This window comes from Rhea americana, unplaced genomic scaffold, assembly GCF_003343005.1.
Source record: "Rhea americana isolate MKP2758 unplaced genomic scaffold, rheAme1 scaffold_102, whole genome shotgun sequence".
NCBI lineage: Eukaryota > Metazoa > Chordata > Aves > Rheiformes > Rheidae > Rhea > Rhea americana.
In genome coordinates this window covers 1,640,166-1,652,350 of record NW_028185062.1, presented here as the reverse complement: position 1 = coordinate 1,652,350, position 12,185 = coordinate 1,640,166, and the positions used below count along the sequence as shown (strand labels likewise).

At 57.7% G+C, this 12,185-nt stretch overlaps 1 protein-coding gene across 3 annotated transcripts in view; it reads left to right on the top strand.

Annotated features, from left to right (window-relative positions):
• The window catches only part of MAPK8IP1 (mitogen-activated protein kinase 8 interacting protein 1), a 26,788-nt gene that overhangs the window by 319 nt on the left and 14,284 nt on the right, over positions 1–12,185 (top strand). Inside the window, exons 2-3 of one of the 3 annotated variants that reach the window (XM_085306434.1) lie at positions 4,009–4,020; positions 8,367–8,499. In XM_085306434.1, the coding sequence (XP_085162560.1) occupies positions 4,009–4,020; positions 8,367–8,499 (145 nt within the window). Of the gene's footprint in view, positions 1–4,008; positions 4,021–4,465; positions 4,629–5,803; positions 6,039–8,366; positions 8,500–12,185 lie in introns of those variants that run through there. The other 2 variants (XM_085306428.1, XM_085306421.1) reach the window with 2 other exon arrangements.

Here is a 12,185-nt window from a genome sequence, read left to right as displayed (position 1 = left end):
GGCTTGCTTCCTCTTCAAGCACCTCTTCCTCCTGGAAGAGCTTCATCTTTCTGCATCCTCAGGAAAGCCTCTTTCTAGCCCTTTCCAGGAAATCCCGGTGCTCCCCTTTCCCTTCCCATCCCTGCGAAGCAGAAGCCCAAAGCGAGGAGGTGCGAGAGTGCCAGGATTGATCCGCTCGGAAATACCCCRTGCTCCCGTTGATTCGGGATGCGGCGGCTGTCTCTCCGCTGAAAGCCCGAGCCGGCTCTTGCCAGGGCTCCTGATGGTCCTGGCGAGGCCGGGTGTGGGTAGAGCGGCTGACCGGTGGGGCCGCGGCCTTCAGACCCACTGGTGCCTCCTGAGAGCAGCGCTGGGACGGGGCCGTGCTTGGCGGGTAAGGGGCGTCTCGGCTGTCGCCYGCGTGGGCAGCGCCTGGCGTTCTTCTGCTCGCTCCCTCTCGGGAGGAGGCTCAAGGCTTCTAGTGGCTTTGATATCTTCAGCCGTTGCTCTCTGCATGTCATGGCACCCAGGGGTGCTGTCGTGGAGTTTCTTGGGAGCCATGTGAGAAGGGGGGATCTGTACTAGGTGGTTTGTGTGGTGAGATTTTTTTGGGGGGGAGGGAGCGGGAAGCAGGCGATCCAAGCTTGAGGCCACCACTGAACTTGTTTCTGCCTCTGCCAGGTCTCAGTCTCTGGGGCTTGGGGACCACCAGGACCTTGGAAGGAAGTAGCTAGATGCAGTCAAGCTATGGCAGGTTTAGGCCGTAGGCCTCTGAAGGTCTCTGCAGACTTTTGCTCCTGGAGACCTGCTCTGTGGGTAGCTCTGTGGGCTTCACCAGCCTCCTCCTATTGCACTGCTGCCTGTTAGAGCTGCTGGAAGCTGTTGCAACATGGCTGGATAAACCCTGCAAATTGAGCAATTAAATGCTGCCTCTGGAACTGTCCACCATGGAGAAGGGGGCTTGGCTATGGAGCCAGGTGATAGGGACTGAGCAGCCGAGCTCCACCTTAGTCCCACGAGAGTCTCTGGCTTGCCACACTGCTGTCCTAGGTGCAACGTTTGTCTCCTGGGCACCTGCCCTCTCCCATGGAAACAGCAACACCCTGGGAAGGGAGAACAAGGTGCTGCTCCTTGCTGTGACTCAGATCTTCAGAAAAGGAGCCCAGCACACTGGCATCCTTCCCCTGGGAAGAATTGACGCTGTCAGGGGAGACGTCAGAGCCATGAGGAGAGCTGGGAAGTCATGGCAGGACAGCAAGATCCTTCCCAAGGCCCTGAGCTTGGCATCAGTCTCGAAATGAAAGTGACTGTTGTGCCTCTGAGCCTGCAACAGGTTTTCAGAGATCAGAGGTAGCGCTGCAGTTGTGACAGGGTGCAAGGCTGATGTCTCTGCTTTTGAAATGTTGTTTGCAAGATCTGTTACCTGGTGCAACTTGCGTTGTGCATAGCTGGCCCCCTGAATTTCCCAGGCCTTGCCTCCTTGCGGTAGCAGCTCAGCAAGCAGAGCCATCCTCCCACAGCTGGTCCCCACAGCATTATGCTGGAGCAGGTAACTAAGAGCGTGGCTCAGCGTGAAGAATCRTCCTGTGTCAGGAGGCGAAGCACTTTGTGAACCATGCGTTTTCCAAGAGCATGCTGCGGCCAGGGTGAAGTATTTCACTCTTTTTCCCTCCCTGGTGTGTGTTTCTACCATTCCAACTTCCTGAATGTCAAAACACAGGCCCGAGCACTAGAAGGTYTGTTGAATTTAGTCTAGAGAGGGCTCAGTCCTGGCCAGCAAGGGATGTGATGGCCTGAGGTCCAAAGCACTGATGAGGCCATGAGTGATGGTTTGGCAGATCTCCATCACTGATGACAGTTTGGGAGTGTTTGAGAAGGGATGTGAAGGATGGTGAGGTAAACCCTCCTTTAACAGAACTTCTGGAGATGGCTCTCAGTGCAACAAGAACAACAGCATTTTAGGAGAGAGAAATAAAAAAGTTCTTCTCACCCATCTTCCACATTATTCTTAAGCCTCTAAAAGCCTCTTAATTGGGAGTTTCACCCAGCTGGATCCCTTAGCATCTCTGTCTGGGAGATGGTTCCTCAGCTCCCTGCTCTTCCAGGAAGCTTTGTTACTGTTTCGAGCAGGTTTCCTGTGACATGCTCTCCATTCCCTCTCCAGGCCAGAGGTCCTTCTGGCCTGTGGCCTGGCTGTCACTGTGCTGGAGTGTAAGAGGTTACGCAGGAAGGGCTGGTGCAACTGCGACTGGGATCCAGCTAGGTGCAGGGCCCTGCAGCGGTYGCCTTGAAGACTGGACCAGTCCTGCTGCTCCCATGCCTCCCAAATCTGGCTCTTGGGTTGGTGCTACCYGTCATCACTGGGGAGAAGCTGGCAACAGCACGGTCAGAGGGAAAATGCTTCAGCTGATCTTGTCAGGTATGCCATGGATATTTGGTGTGAGATTCATGCCTTTCGAGCAGGAGGAGAGGACGGTGTAGGCATCAACTGGGAGCCAGGCTCTCAGCACTGGCAGCTCTGCAGAGAGCAYAGCTCTGATGTAGAAGAGCTGCCCTTTGAGTGGGCTGGGTGCGGGAGYGTGAGACCTTGGGGGTGAATGACTAATCCTCATGTATCTGCTTCTGAGTTGATAAAAGCAGAGAGCATCCACCTGGAAATCTTCTAGAGAAGGAAACCCTCAGGGAGATATTTGCACGGGTCATGAAAGGGGAGGAAAAATACCCCCATCCCCTGGGAGCCTGATCGTCTGTATGAAATCACAGCCATTTTCATGGCCACAGCCAGGGCTTTGCGAGTGAAGGAGGTCTCTGGGGGAGGGAGACCTCTCTCCATCTCTTCAGGAAGTTGAAGGAAGCATCTTTAGGCTGAGACAAAAATCAATCCCAGCTCTATACACTGTTCTATCCGTCTGCTGTGTGCATTTGGTGTGTCTGAATAGCCTGTTCAGAGGCAATCAGCTGGGCGTTGGAGTTGGGCTACTCTTCTTTTTGTAACAGAAGACGAAAGTGCTGCCTTGTTCTGAGGGAGAGGGAGGTGGTTTCTCCTGGGTTTAAACAAGAGTGTCTGGCTCTTGTGACAGAGGGAGAAACCCAGGCCAGCCTAATGTAGAGAAGTGCTTTCTTCTGCACCAGTACTGGGTGMAGGACTTCCGCACAGCCCTGCCTCCAAGCAGAGTGTCAGAGTAGGATCCGGACAGCCGGGGTTACTGGAGCCTCAGATCCGTAATGTTTCCCTGGCCAAACCCCAGCTTGGGCATCCTGCCGGGTGCCCCTCGGCCACCCTGCAGCACCCACATGGCCTTGCTTCCCAACGTGGGCTACGGAGGCAAAACCTGAGATGCACCTAGCACTCTCCCGCGACTGGTTGCCAGCTGCTGCCCCAACCTGGCCGCACAAGAGCAGGTGGGGTGAGCAGAAAGGCAGAAGCAGCTCTGGTGGAGATGCAATATTTAACCCTAGCCGTGCTCCCTCCTGCAGTGYGGACGGCGCGGGGGCCCGGGGGCGGCGGAGCTGTGCGGGAGGCGGCAGGGRGGATTGGGGCCTTTGTGCCGGGGCCGGGCCAAGCATCGCGCGCTCCGCTCCGCTCCGGGGGGATGTGGTTGCAGGGGCGGTTAAACGGCAYGGCTGGAGCAGCTGCTGCCTATGGGGCGATGCGTGGCCACGGCCCCATGGCGCTCTGGCCGGGCTCCCCTGGGCCGCACTGCCGCACCGGGGCTGCGACTGCTCCGGTGCCGTTGCCTCCTGCAACAGGCTGCTCCCCAGGCGCGCCTCCTGCTCCTCCTCCTCTTCCTCCTCCTCCTTGCAGGGCTGCGTGGCGCCAGCGAGCCGGCAGGAGCGGGGAGACGCGCGGGGAGACCTGGGGCCTCCCGCTCTGGCACACGGCGCCGGGGAGCTGGCGTTGCAAATCCCCTGTTGCCTGGTAGGGCATCGAGGCGGCCGAGACACGTCGGCCGGCGTGCATGAGGATGTCTTCTGTTAATGGAGGCATTACGACGACCGGAATCGAGCTGCCGCTATCTCTAGCAAGTGACCGTTCGCAGGGTTACTGCCTCTGCTCGGAGCGGCGGGCACCGCGGCGAGGGGCCGGCCCCAGCTCTGCCCTGGCACCGCGCGCTTGCACCGGGGCCAGCTGGGCAGGACGGCACTGCTCAGGCTGCCGCGGGCAACGGTAGAGCCGATGGGAATACGGGCTACTTCATTTTGTTAGTATTTTTAGCCTCTTTGGGAAGCAGCAGCGAAAGGCAGGGGTGCCTCCAGCTTGGAGGTGGAGGTGGCGGCATAATGGGGAGTCCTCCGTGTATCGCCTGGGTAGTTCTGGAGCAGCCATGCGAGAGGAGAAAAGAGCGGAAGCAAGGTGGAGACAAATTTCTTTATTTTTTCCATTAAGTGAGTAGGCTTTGAATAGAGATGCCCCCAAGGCAGATCTGATGTGAAAGATGGAGCCCTGGATGTTGTTATCAAAAATCTGAAGGACAGTAAATACAGTATTGCAAGAGAAAACTACCAATAGCACAAAAATTGGCAGCGCGATAAATGTGGCAGAATAATTCTACAAAGTGGTCCAGATCACTTAATAAAATTGAACTCCTTCAAATGCCACCTGCTTTAACCCAGCCAAATGCAAAGGCAAGCCTCTGGGCTTCAGGAACGTAGGTCACGAGCGATAGCTGGCCAGCTGCATTTTAGGCCACYGGTCCCCTGTGAAGGCCTGGTTGGGAGATGCACCCACTGCTCCCACTGCCAGCAAGTACCCTGGCAAGGTGGAGGTGAGGAGAAGCAGCCCTTGGTATGGGTGCCAGGGATGTGGGGCAGGAGGGCAGTGCCAAGAGGTGTGGCAGTAGGATGAGATCCTGCTGAGCACGAGACTCTGGGTGAGAACAGGCTGTGAGGGGAAGTGGGGTGCTCTGTCCCACATCGCTAAATCATGGTGGGTGCCTCTTTCCGAGAGATGAACTTTGGCTCCATGAGCTACGGGTGAGATGAGGAACTGCTCCTCGGAGGTTTATGGTCTGTGTCACGTGGGAAGTCGAGTGCGAGGATCTGAGTGGCTCTTCCCCTGCTGGCAGTCCATGACTCCGGCACAGGGACAGCCATTAGGTCTGGGTCCGCGTGTGCCTCCCCTCTCCCATGGCAGTCCAGCTCGCCCTTCAGGGCGGGCTCCAACCCTTGGTGCTGCAGGGCTGTTCAGACTGATGCTTCAGGGAAGGAAGGAAGGAAGGCAGCTGAGAGGGGATGAAGAGATGAAGGGAGGCAAAAAATGACCCTTAATAGGGTTAAGGCTTGAGAGAAGCCCAGGGAAGGCCTTGGGAGGAGTGTGGGTTAGGGGGGAGCACCCAGGGAAGGGGCAGTGCTCCCAGCTGGATTTACCCCTTGATGAAGTGGGAGCTGTTAGTGCTCCTCATGCTTCTCTCCCCTTGTGATGTGAACCTGGCTGAGATGCTGGTCCCRCATGAGTGACAGAAATGGCCCATCCCTTTCTTAGGTGAGATGACCCTTCTGTAACCAACAAGAAATTGAATGAATGCCACCATGCCCCTTGGGGAAGGGACTTGGAAGGGCTTGGCCAGCAGTGCTGCAAGGGCAGAAGAAGGTGGCCGAGTGGTGTGGGTGTCAGTGCTGGGGTAACCAGATCCCCCCAGGCTCTGCTGCAGGTGATGGGGAACCAGGCGCTGGACCAATACCAGGAGCCGGGCTGGCTGGCAGGCAGAGGGAGTTAGCATCCCCGGCAGAGTGCAGGGGCTTGGCACTAGCTCAGCTCTGGAGGTTATTTTTTTTCCCCTCCAGGACAGCTGATTCCATCTATTTTTAATGAGCTTCCCTAGGTTGCGCAGTGAGGAGACAGAGAGCAGCACCAGCAGCCACAGACTGTGCTGGGGCAGCCAGCACCCAAGGCTTGGCCTTCATCTCCCTGGCTCCTCCTGGCCCCAAGGGCTGGGGTGGACTTCCTTGGGGTGGGAGCGTGTCCCCCAGGGAAGGGGGTCCTCCTCAATGCAGCTGGCCTTGAAAATGGAGTCAAGCACCGAAGAGGAGAGCTGGCTGGAAGACCAGTGGGAGAAATGGTAGGGACYGGCTGGGCCTCGGGCAGGGGGGAGGATGTCCTTGTGGACGTGCGCGTGGGGAAAGGGGGGCAGCCCCTCTCCCCTGGGTGCATCGCCCTCCTCTGCGAGCGATGCCCGTAGGACAGGAGTGAACTTTGGAGTCGAGCCCAAAGTTTTTGGCAGGGCAAGAGGAGAGAAGCCCTGTGGGTGGGTGCTAATACGGAGCATTAACGGGAGCGTTAATGCAGCGTGGAGAGAAAAGGGACGACTTGCACGGAGTCTCCCAAGCCCTGGTGCCGGCTGCAGCTTTCTCCTGCCGTGAGCCTCTGTCTGCAGGCAGGGCCCGTGCCGGATGCCTGCGCGGCGGCTCCCCACCCGGAGAGCGCAGGCCAGGGCTGGCGTCTCSCCACCCCAGCGGGCCCCCGGCAAAGTCGGGTGTTGGGTCGGGACCCTGCCGCTCCTGGCCCGCGCTCCCGCGCCTCCGCAGATGGAGGCAGCGAGCATTAGCGGCCGATGGTGTCCGACCCCAGCGACCCGTGTAACGGGAGAAGAAATCGATCTGCGCTTTGAAGGCTCCTTGTGAGCCTCTTGSCCACCGGAGGGGAGGAAATGAAGAACAGCCGCGGGAGACAGCGGGGTGCGGACACCCTGCCTTGGGGCGTCTCACGTGGGCTGCCGCGGGGGGGCATGGCTATTCCTGGCTGCCTTCTCCCCACCGCTGTGGCCCGGGGAGGGAAAGCTGTGCAGGGTCCTCAGGAACGGAGAGGGAAGGTGCGACTTTCCCTGCCAGCTTCCCCCTGCTCCTTTCCCCATGCCGGGGGCTGGGACGGGGGATTGCTGCCACCCTCCGAGGCACTGGCTCGGTGCCTTGGACGGAGGACACCCGGGGTGTGCGGACCCAGGCCAGCGAGCAGTGCCGAAAGCGAAGGTGGGAGCTCTGCGGGAGAAATGCAGGTCCCCCAAAACATCCATCTCCTTTCTTCCCACCACTGGGATCCCTGACCCCTTCCCCTCCCATTCTTGGGGCCTCCTGGGAACCCTGGGCCCTCACTCTGCCTCCTTGCCCCATGGCTCGGTCTGGGGAACCCCGGGACCGGCCATGAGGGCCCCATGCCAGGAGCACGGTGGCAGTGAGTTATCCCTGTGTGAGTCGTGCTGGCTCCTCTGGCGGAGGCTACAGGGCCTCCGAGCTCGTCTCCAGCTGGGTCCAGCGCTGCCCTTCCTCACCGAGCCTCTCCCAGCCCGAGGGGAAACGTGGCAGATGGAAACACAACAAAGCGGCACCCACTTTGCTCAGGCTGTTTCTGACAAAATGCCGAGGGCCAGGCTGGTTGGCAGATGACTTTTGAGTTGGCTTCTTTTGTTTACCACCGCGGTAATGAATAAGGAAGAGGAGCATTGCAGTACAGCTAAATAGAAATGTTTTAATGCACAGAAGCCAGGAGCTCCTCCCTGTCCCCTTGGAGAAAGCGAGCAGCAAGCGAGCGTGCCGGGAGCCCGGTAGTCAGTGTCTATCAAGSTGCTAAAAGGAAATCTCTGTAAACTTTTTAAAGAGGTGCAGTAAGTGTGTGGGAGTGACAGCCCTGAGGGAGCCCCGGGGCCAAGTGAGACGGGATCAGCAGCGCTGATGGCTGCAGGGACATCTGCAGTGACTTCGGGTGGTGAATGTGGCCCAAAGGGAAACGGATGCCCTCTAACTGCAGGCATGGGTAGCACCTGGGKTAGGGACATCCCTTCTGGACAGGCCTACCCAGGGCTGCTGGCACCAGTAGGGCCACAGCAGGCAGGCTCGTGGCATGTGCCTGGTGGTTGTTGATGTGGTCGCCCATCTCAGCRGGTTCGTTCTTCAGCCGTGCCCTGCCAAGGACCCAGCAACCAGGTCCTTCCCCTCACTGTAGCCTTCATCCTTGCCCCGTTGGGTACATTTGGGCTCAGCAGTGCTGCAAACRGGGGCAGTCTGCCTAGTCAGGACAACACCAGAGCCTCCCCTGGATGGTGGGAGCTAAGCTGCCAGGACAGAGCTAGCCACGTCATCTGTCCCCATCTTTTCCCACCCCACATGCACACATCCCAGCTGGCTGCAGCCAGGCAGCGTCTGCGTGGGGCACACACCTGACTCCCTGTGGTCTCAGATTGTGCCCAAGCCCCGCCGTGGTGGGGATGGGCCTCTCCTCTCCAGAGGGAGCCCTCCGTGYCAGTCTTTCTTCCCAGGAAGGACCCAAAAAGCGTTTCCCTGCCCAGGCAGTGCTGCTCCGTGCCTGGCAGGCAGCACGCCTCCATTCACCCTCCTGCCCACCCTGCACATGCCTGGGGCTCAGCACAGCCTGCGCGTGAGCTGTGCTCGGTAAGTGACCACGCCATCTCCACTCCCTCCAGGCTCACCCACGACATCAGCCTCGAGGAGTTTGAGGATGAAGATCTCTCCGAAATCACCGATGAGTGTGGCATCAGCCTGCACTGCAAGGAGAGTCTGTCCTCCCGGGTAAGCACGACGGACTGGCAGGTGCAGAGCAGGGGGGATGCGGCATGGACGGAGTCCTTCAGYCTCACTCTGCATGTGCCTGCAGGACCATTAGAGATGGCAGCTCCTGTGCCAGGCTACAGGCCCCAGGCCAGCAGCACTTTCTCTCCCACCGCTCCCATTCAGCAGCCCCCTCTCCTGAGCCTGAGYGTGTGCTTGTCCTTCTGGACGGCACAGGGAAGCCCCTTTCTGACCTAGCTAAACTTTGGTAGCTTCAAAAAAAATGTGCCTGGGCTTGGGCCTTTTGGTGCCCTGATGTGCTGAAAGGRTTGGGGTGTTTCTGCAAGGACGGCCGACATCGCAGTGGGGAAGCCCAAGGTTTTGGGCACAGTTCAGATCTTGCTCCCTCAGTTGCACTGGGTGGCCTGCAAACCTCCAGCACCCCACAGACACCTCCAGAAAGCAAGGACGTTTCTGAGGTGGTACTGAGGGTGGCACAGGCCATGCCACCGCAGCGGTTACGTTGCCACGCACAACGCTGCTTGTCTTCTGCCCACGCATGTGCCCAGGGGCCTGCAAATGTGGTCGGGCTGGCATGGTGATAGCCCTTCTCCGTTTACCAGGTGGTTGTGTGCTGTTTGCTAGCGACCTTTAMCAGAAGTTGTCCTCAGGAGTCTCTGTAGTGCACCAGGTGGGAGAGCTGGTGTGCGGGTGAAACGGGGCTAGAGCGCCGGACTGCGCGCGTTTGGGGAAGCAGCTCCAACCCCTGCAGAGGGCAGATGAATAAAAAGTAGGCGCTGTGAAGCCTGGGCAGATGCTACAGGTGGGTCTCCCATCAGCTTCAAACCTCCTGAGGAATGCTGTGGAGAGCCTGAAGGCGTTTGAACTGCTGTTTGGACTGTCCAAGAAGGTCATGGGGGCAGAAAAAYGGAGATAAGCTGAGAAATATGCTGGGTTTGGGAAAAGACAGAATGCCTGGATCTTTCCACGGTGTTTTATGCTAAAGAGAAGAGAAGCAACTAAGAGGTTTGAGAATTGCTTTGTCCTTAGGGAAAAATAGTTCCTCTGCAAAACTACTATTTGGATAAAGACCCAGAGAGGAGAGGAAAGCCAGAGGAATTTGTCACCACTTTAAAATYAGCAAGCGAGTTTGCAGTGCTGGGAACCGCTCGTTACAGGCAGGGGGGCGCCGAGGGACCTACCCCCGGGGGGGTCCTGGCGCGCCCGGGGATCCCGTGCCTCCCCGAGCCCCTGGGCACAAAGGTTGCCCCGGGAAAGCYGGGCTGCATCCGCCACGGCCCCTCTGGACAGGTACGGCCAGCGCTGCCCGGCGGAGGCGAGACGGGGCTGGGCTCGCCCTTGGCGGGGGCTCGGCGGAGGGAGTAACGGGGCACTGGGGGGGGGCGTCTGCAGCCCACCCAGCGCCGCAGTTTCCCGGAAGGAGGGTAAAGGAAAACGAAATCCTCCTGTCGCCAGCTCCTCGGGCGCCAGCGGTGCACCCCGCGCCCTCCCCGAGGGCCGGCGGGAGCTGCTGCGCGGAGCCGTCTGGGGGCGTTCGGTGGGTGCCCCTGAGAGCCTGTGCTTCCTGCAGGGGGTCAGACAGGGCCTGAAGATGCTGCAGGCCACCGGACCAAGCAAGCCCCAAGGGCTGGGACAGAGCTGCCGAGTCAGCAGGTCCCGCGAGAGCAGAGCACCATGAGGAAGGGAGAAATCCCGGTGTGGGGGCTGCCGTGAGCCGCCCAGGCGGGGAGCAACCAGCTAGTCTAAGCTGCCCGCTCCTCACCCAGACGTGAGCCTCCTGTGAGGTGGGCAGGTGTGGTATTTCCCCCAGCGGCGAGAAGGAAAACGTTGGGAAGGATTGAGGAGAAACATCTCTCCTTCTCTGGAGATCTTCAAGGCCCGCCTGGACGCAACCCTGTCTAACATGTTCGAGGTGACCCTGCAGAGCAGGGAGGTTGGACTAGATGATCTCCGGAGGTCCCTTCCAACCTTACTGATTCTGTGATTCTATGATATAACTATCTCGGAGTGACTGACTGAACTCTGAAGGAGGGTTGGAGAAGGCCTCTACCACAGACCAGTGACCTTGAGGAAAGGGCAGGTCTGGGCAGAACTGGTCAGTGGACAGAAATGCACAGCAGCGAAATCCTGTGGCAGGAGCAATCTGCCATTGCAGAGGGCAATGCCTGAACAGAGGTGGGTTTCAGGAGGGTTGGGGTTTTTTAAGTCATGGCAAAGCAATGATGACTTCATCATGGACTATTTTAGCAGCTTTCCAGAAATAGTGCCTGAGGCACATACATGCAAACTGCAAGGAGGCTTAAATTGAGGTTTGTGCACCAGGGAATTCTATAAATGCCAAAGACTGCACCTAATGGACAGGAGACCACAGAGGAAAAATGGGGAATATTCCCAAATGTGGCTGAAAAATCCTTAATCTCAACAAGAAGTCCTGGATGAATTAAAATATGGGCTGAAGCAAAGGGTTAGCCCAGGAGAGCGATCAGCGGGAGAGCAGCGCTGTGTTTAACGYTGTTCTTCCACAGCGCCGCGTCCCTGCAGTATGAGACCCCACCGCGGAGCATCAGCTCGGCTCCTCCGGAGGAGCAGGGCGCTCCGAGGCGTGTGACATGGCTAGCGGCCGGCAAATCGTGGCTCAGTTGGCGTGGAGCTCGGATGCATTAGGACGGATCATTACAACAGAAGTGAAAGACCTTTGCTTTGGATTTGGCCTCCGCTGGTCTTTTAAGGACAGGGTGACTATCCCTGCCTTCAACGAGATGGTTCCTGGCAAAAACCGGCTGCAGTTAATAAAAGCTTGTTGCCTCATTCGTATTCTAAGACATGCAAAAATGATTGAATACAGGAATGGAAAAAAAATGCCCTTCTTGGAAATACCTGAGAGTGAGAAGATAAGCTCCCAGAAGGAAAGAGCATATATATATATGGCTGTTTTAAACCTTCATGATCTGTTCCTGTTCTGGACTGTGTGGCAAGGCCTGAAATGTTCATGAAGATACAGATGTGAAAAAAAAAATTGTTGTTTCAGCATAACTGGAAAGACTCCTGGAAATGCTGGAATAGTACAGGAAAACCCTGATTCACTGTGCAGCTGGCAGAATCTGCCCCAAGAAGGCAATTTGGACCAAATGCCGAAGGGGGAGGCCTTGCCCAAAGGGATAAATGACGGCAAAACACAGCTGCAATGTGCCAACCAACCTGTTGATGCATGGACGGACGGGGAACCARTTGCACAGGCATACAAGGAGCAAAGCCAGGACAGATTACAGCAGCAAGAAGGCTGTATACTGTATGCGGCTCTTCAAACAATTTCTTCTGAACCTGCCTCTGTTGTCTTCAAACAGCCTTTAGGCTATGCCAGGCTGCACAGGAGAAGCATTTCTCCAGGCTCTGTGCAGCACTTTGAAATCGGGTGTAAAATGATCCCAGCTGTGTGGTGGGGAGAGGGGATGCAGATGACGTTGGTCAGCTAAGGAACCCCCCGTGGGAACAGTGCCAGGTCGCTGGGTAAAGCCAGGTATGTGATAGCAGAGAGAATCCCAGCTCTGATGTCTGGGAGGGGCTCCCACATCTCCCCTGCTTCCTCATGCTTACACTTTTTTTTTTTTTTTTCCATTTGGAGGCTTCCTTCCCATTTTTGTCCCTCAGCCCCTGGAGCCCTGGACCGACTGCCTGGCACTGGGGAT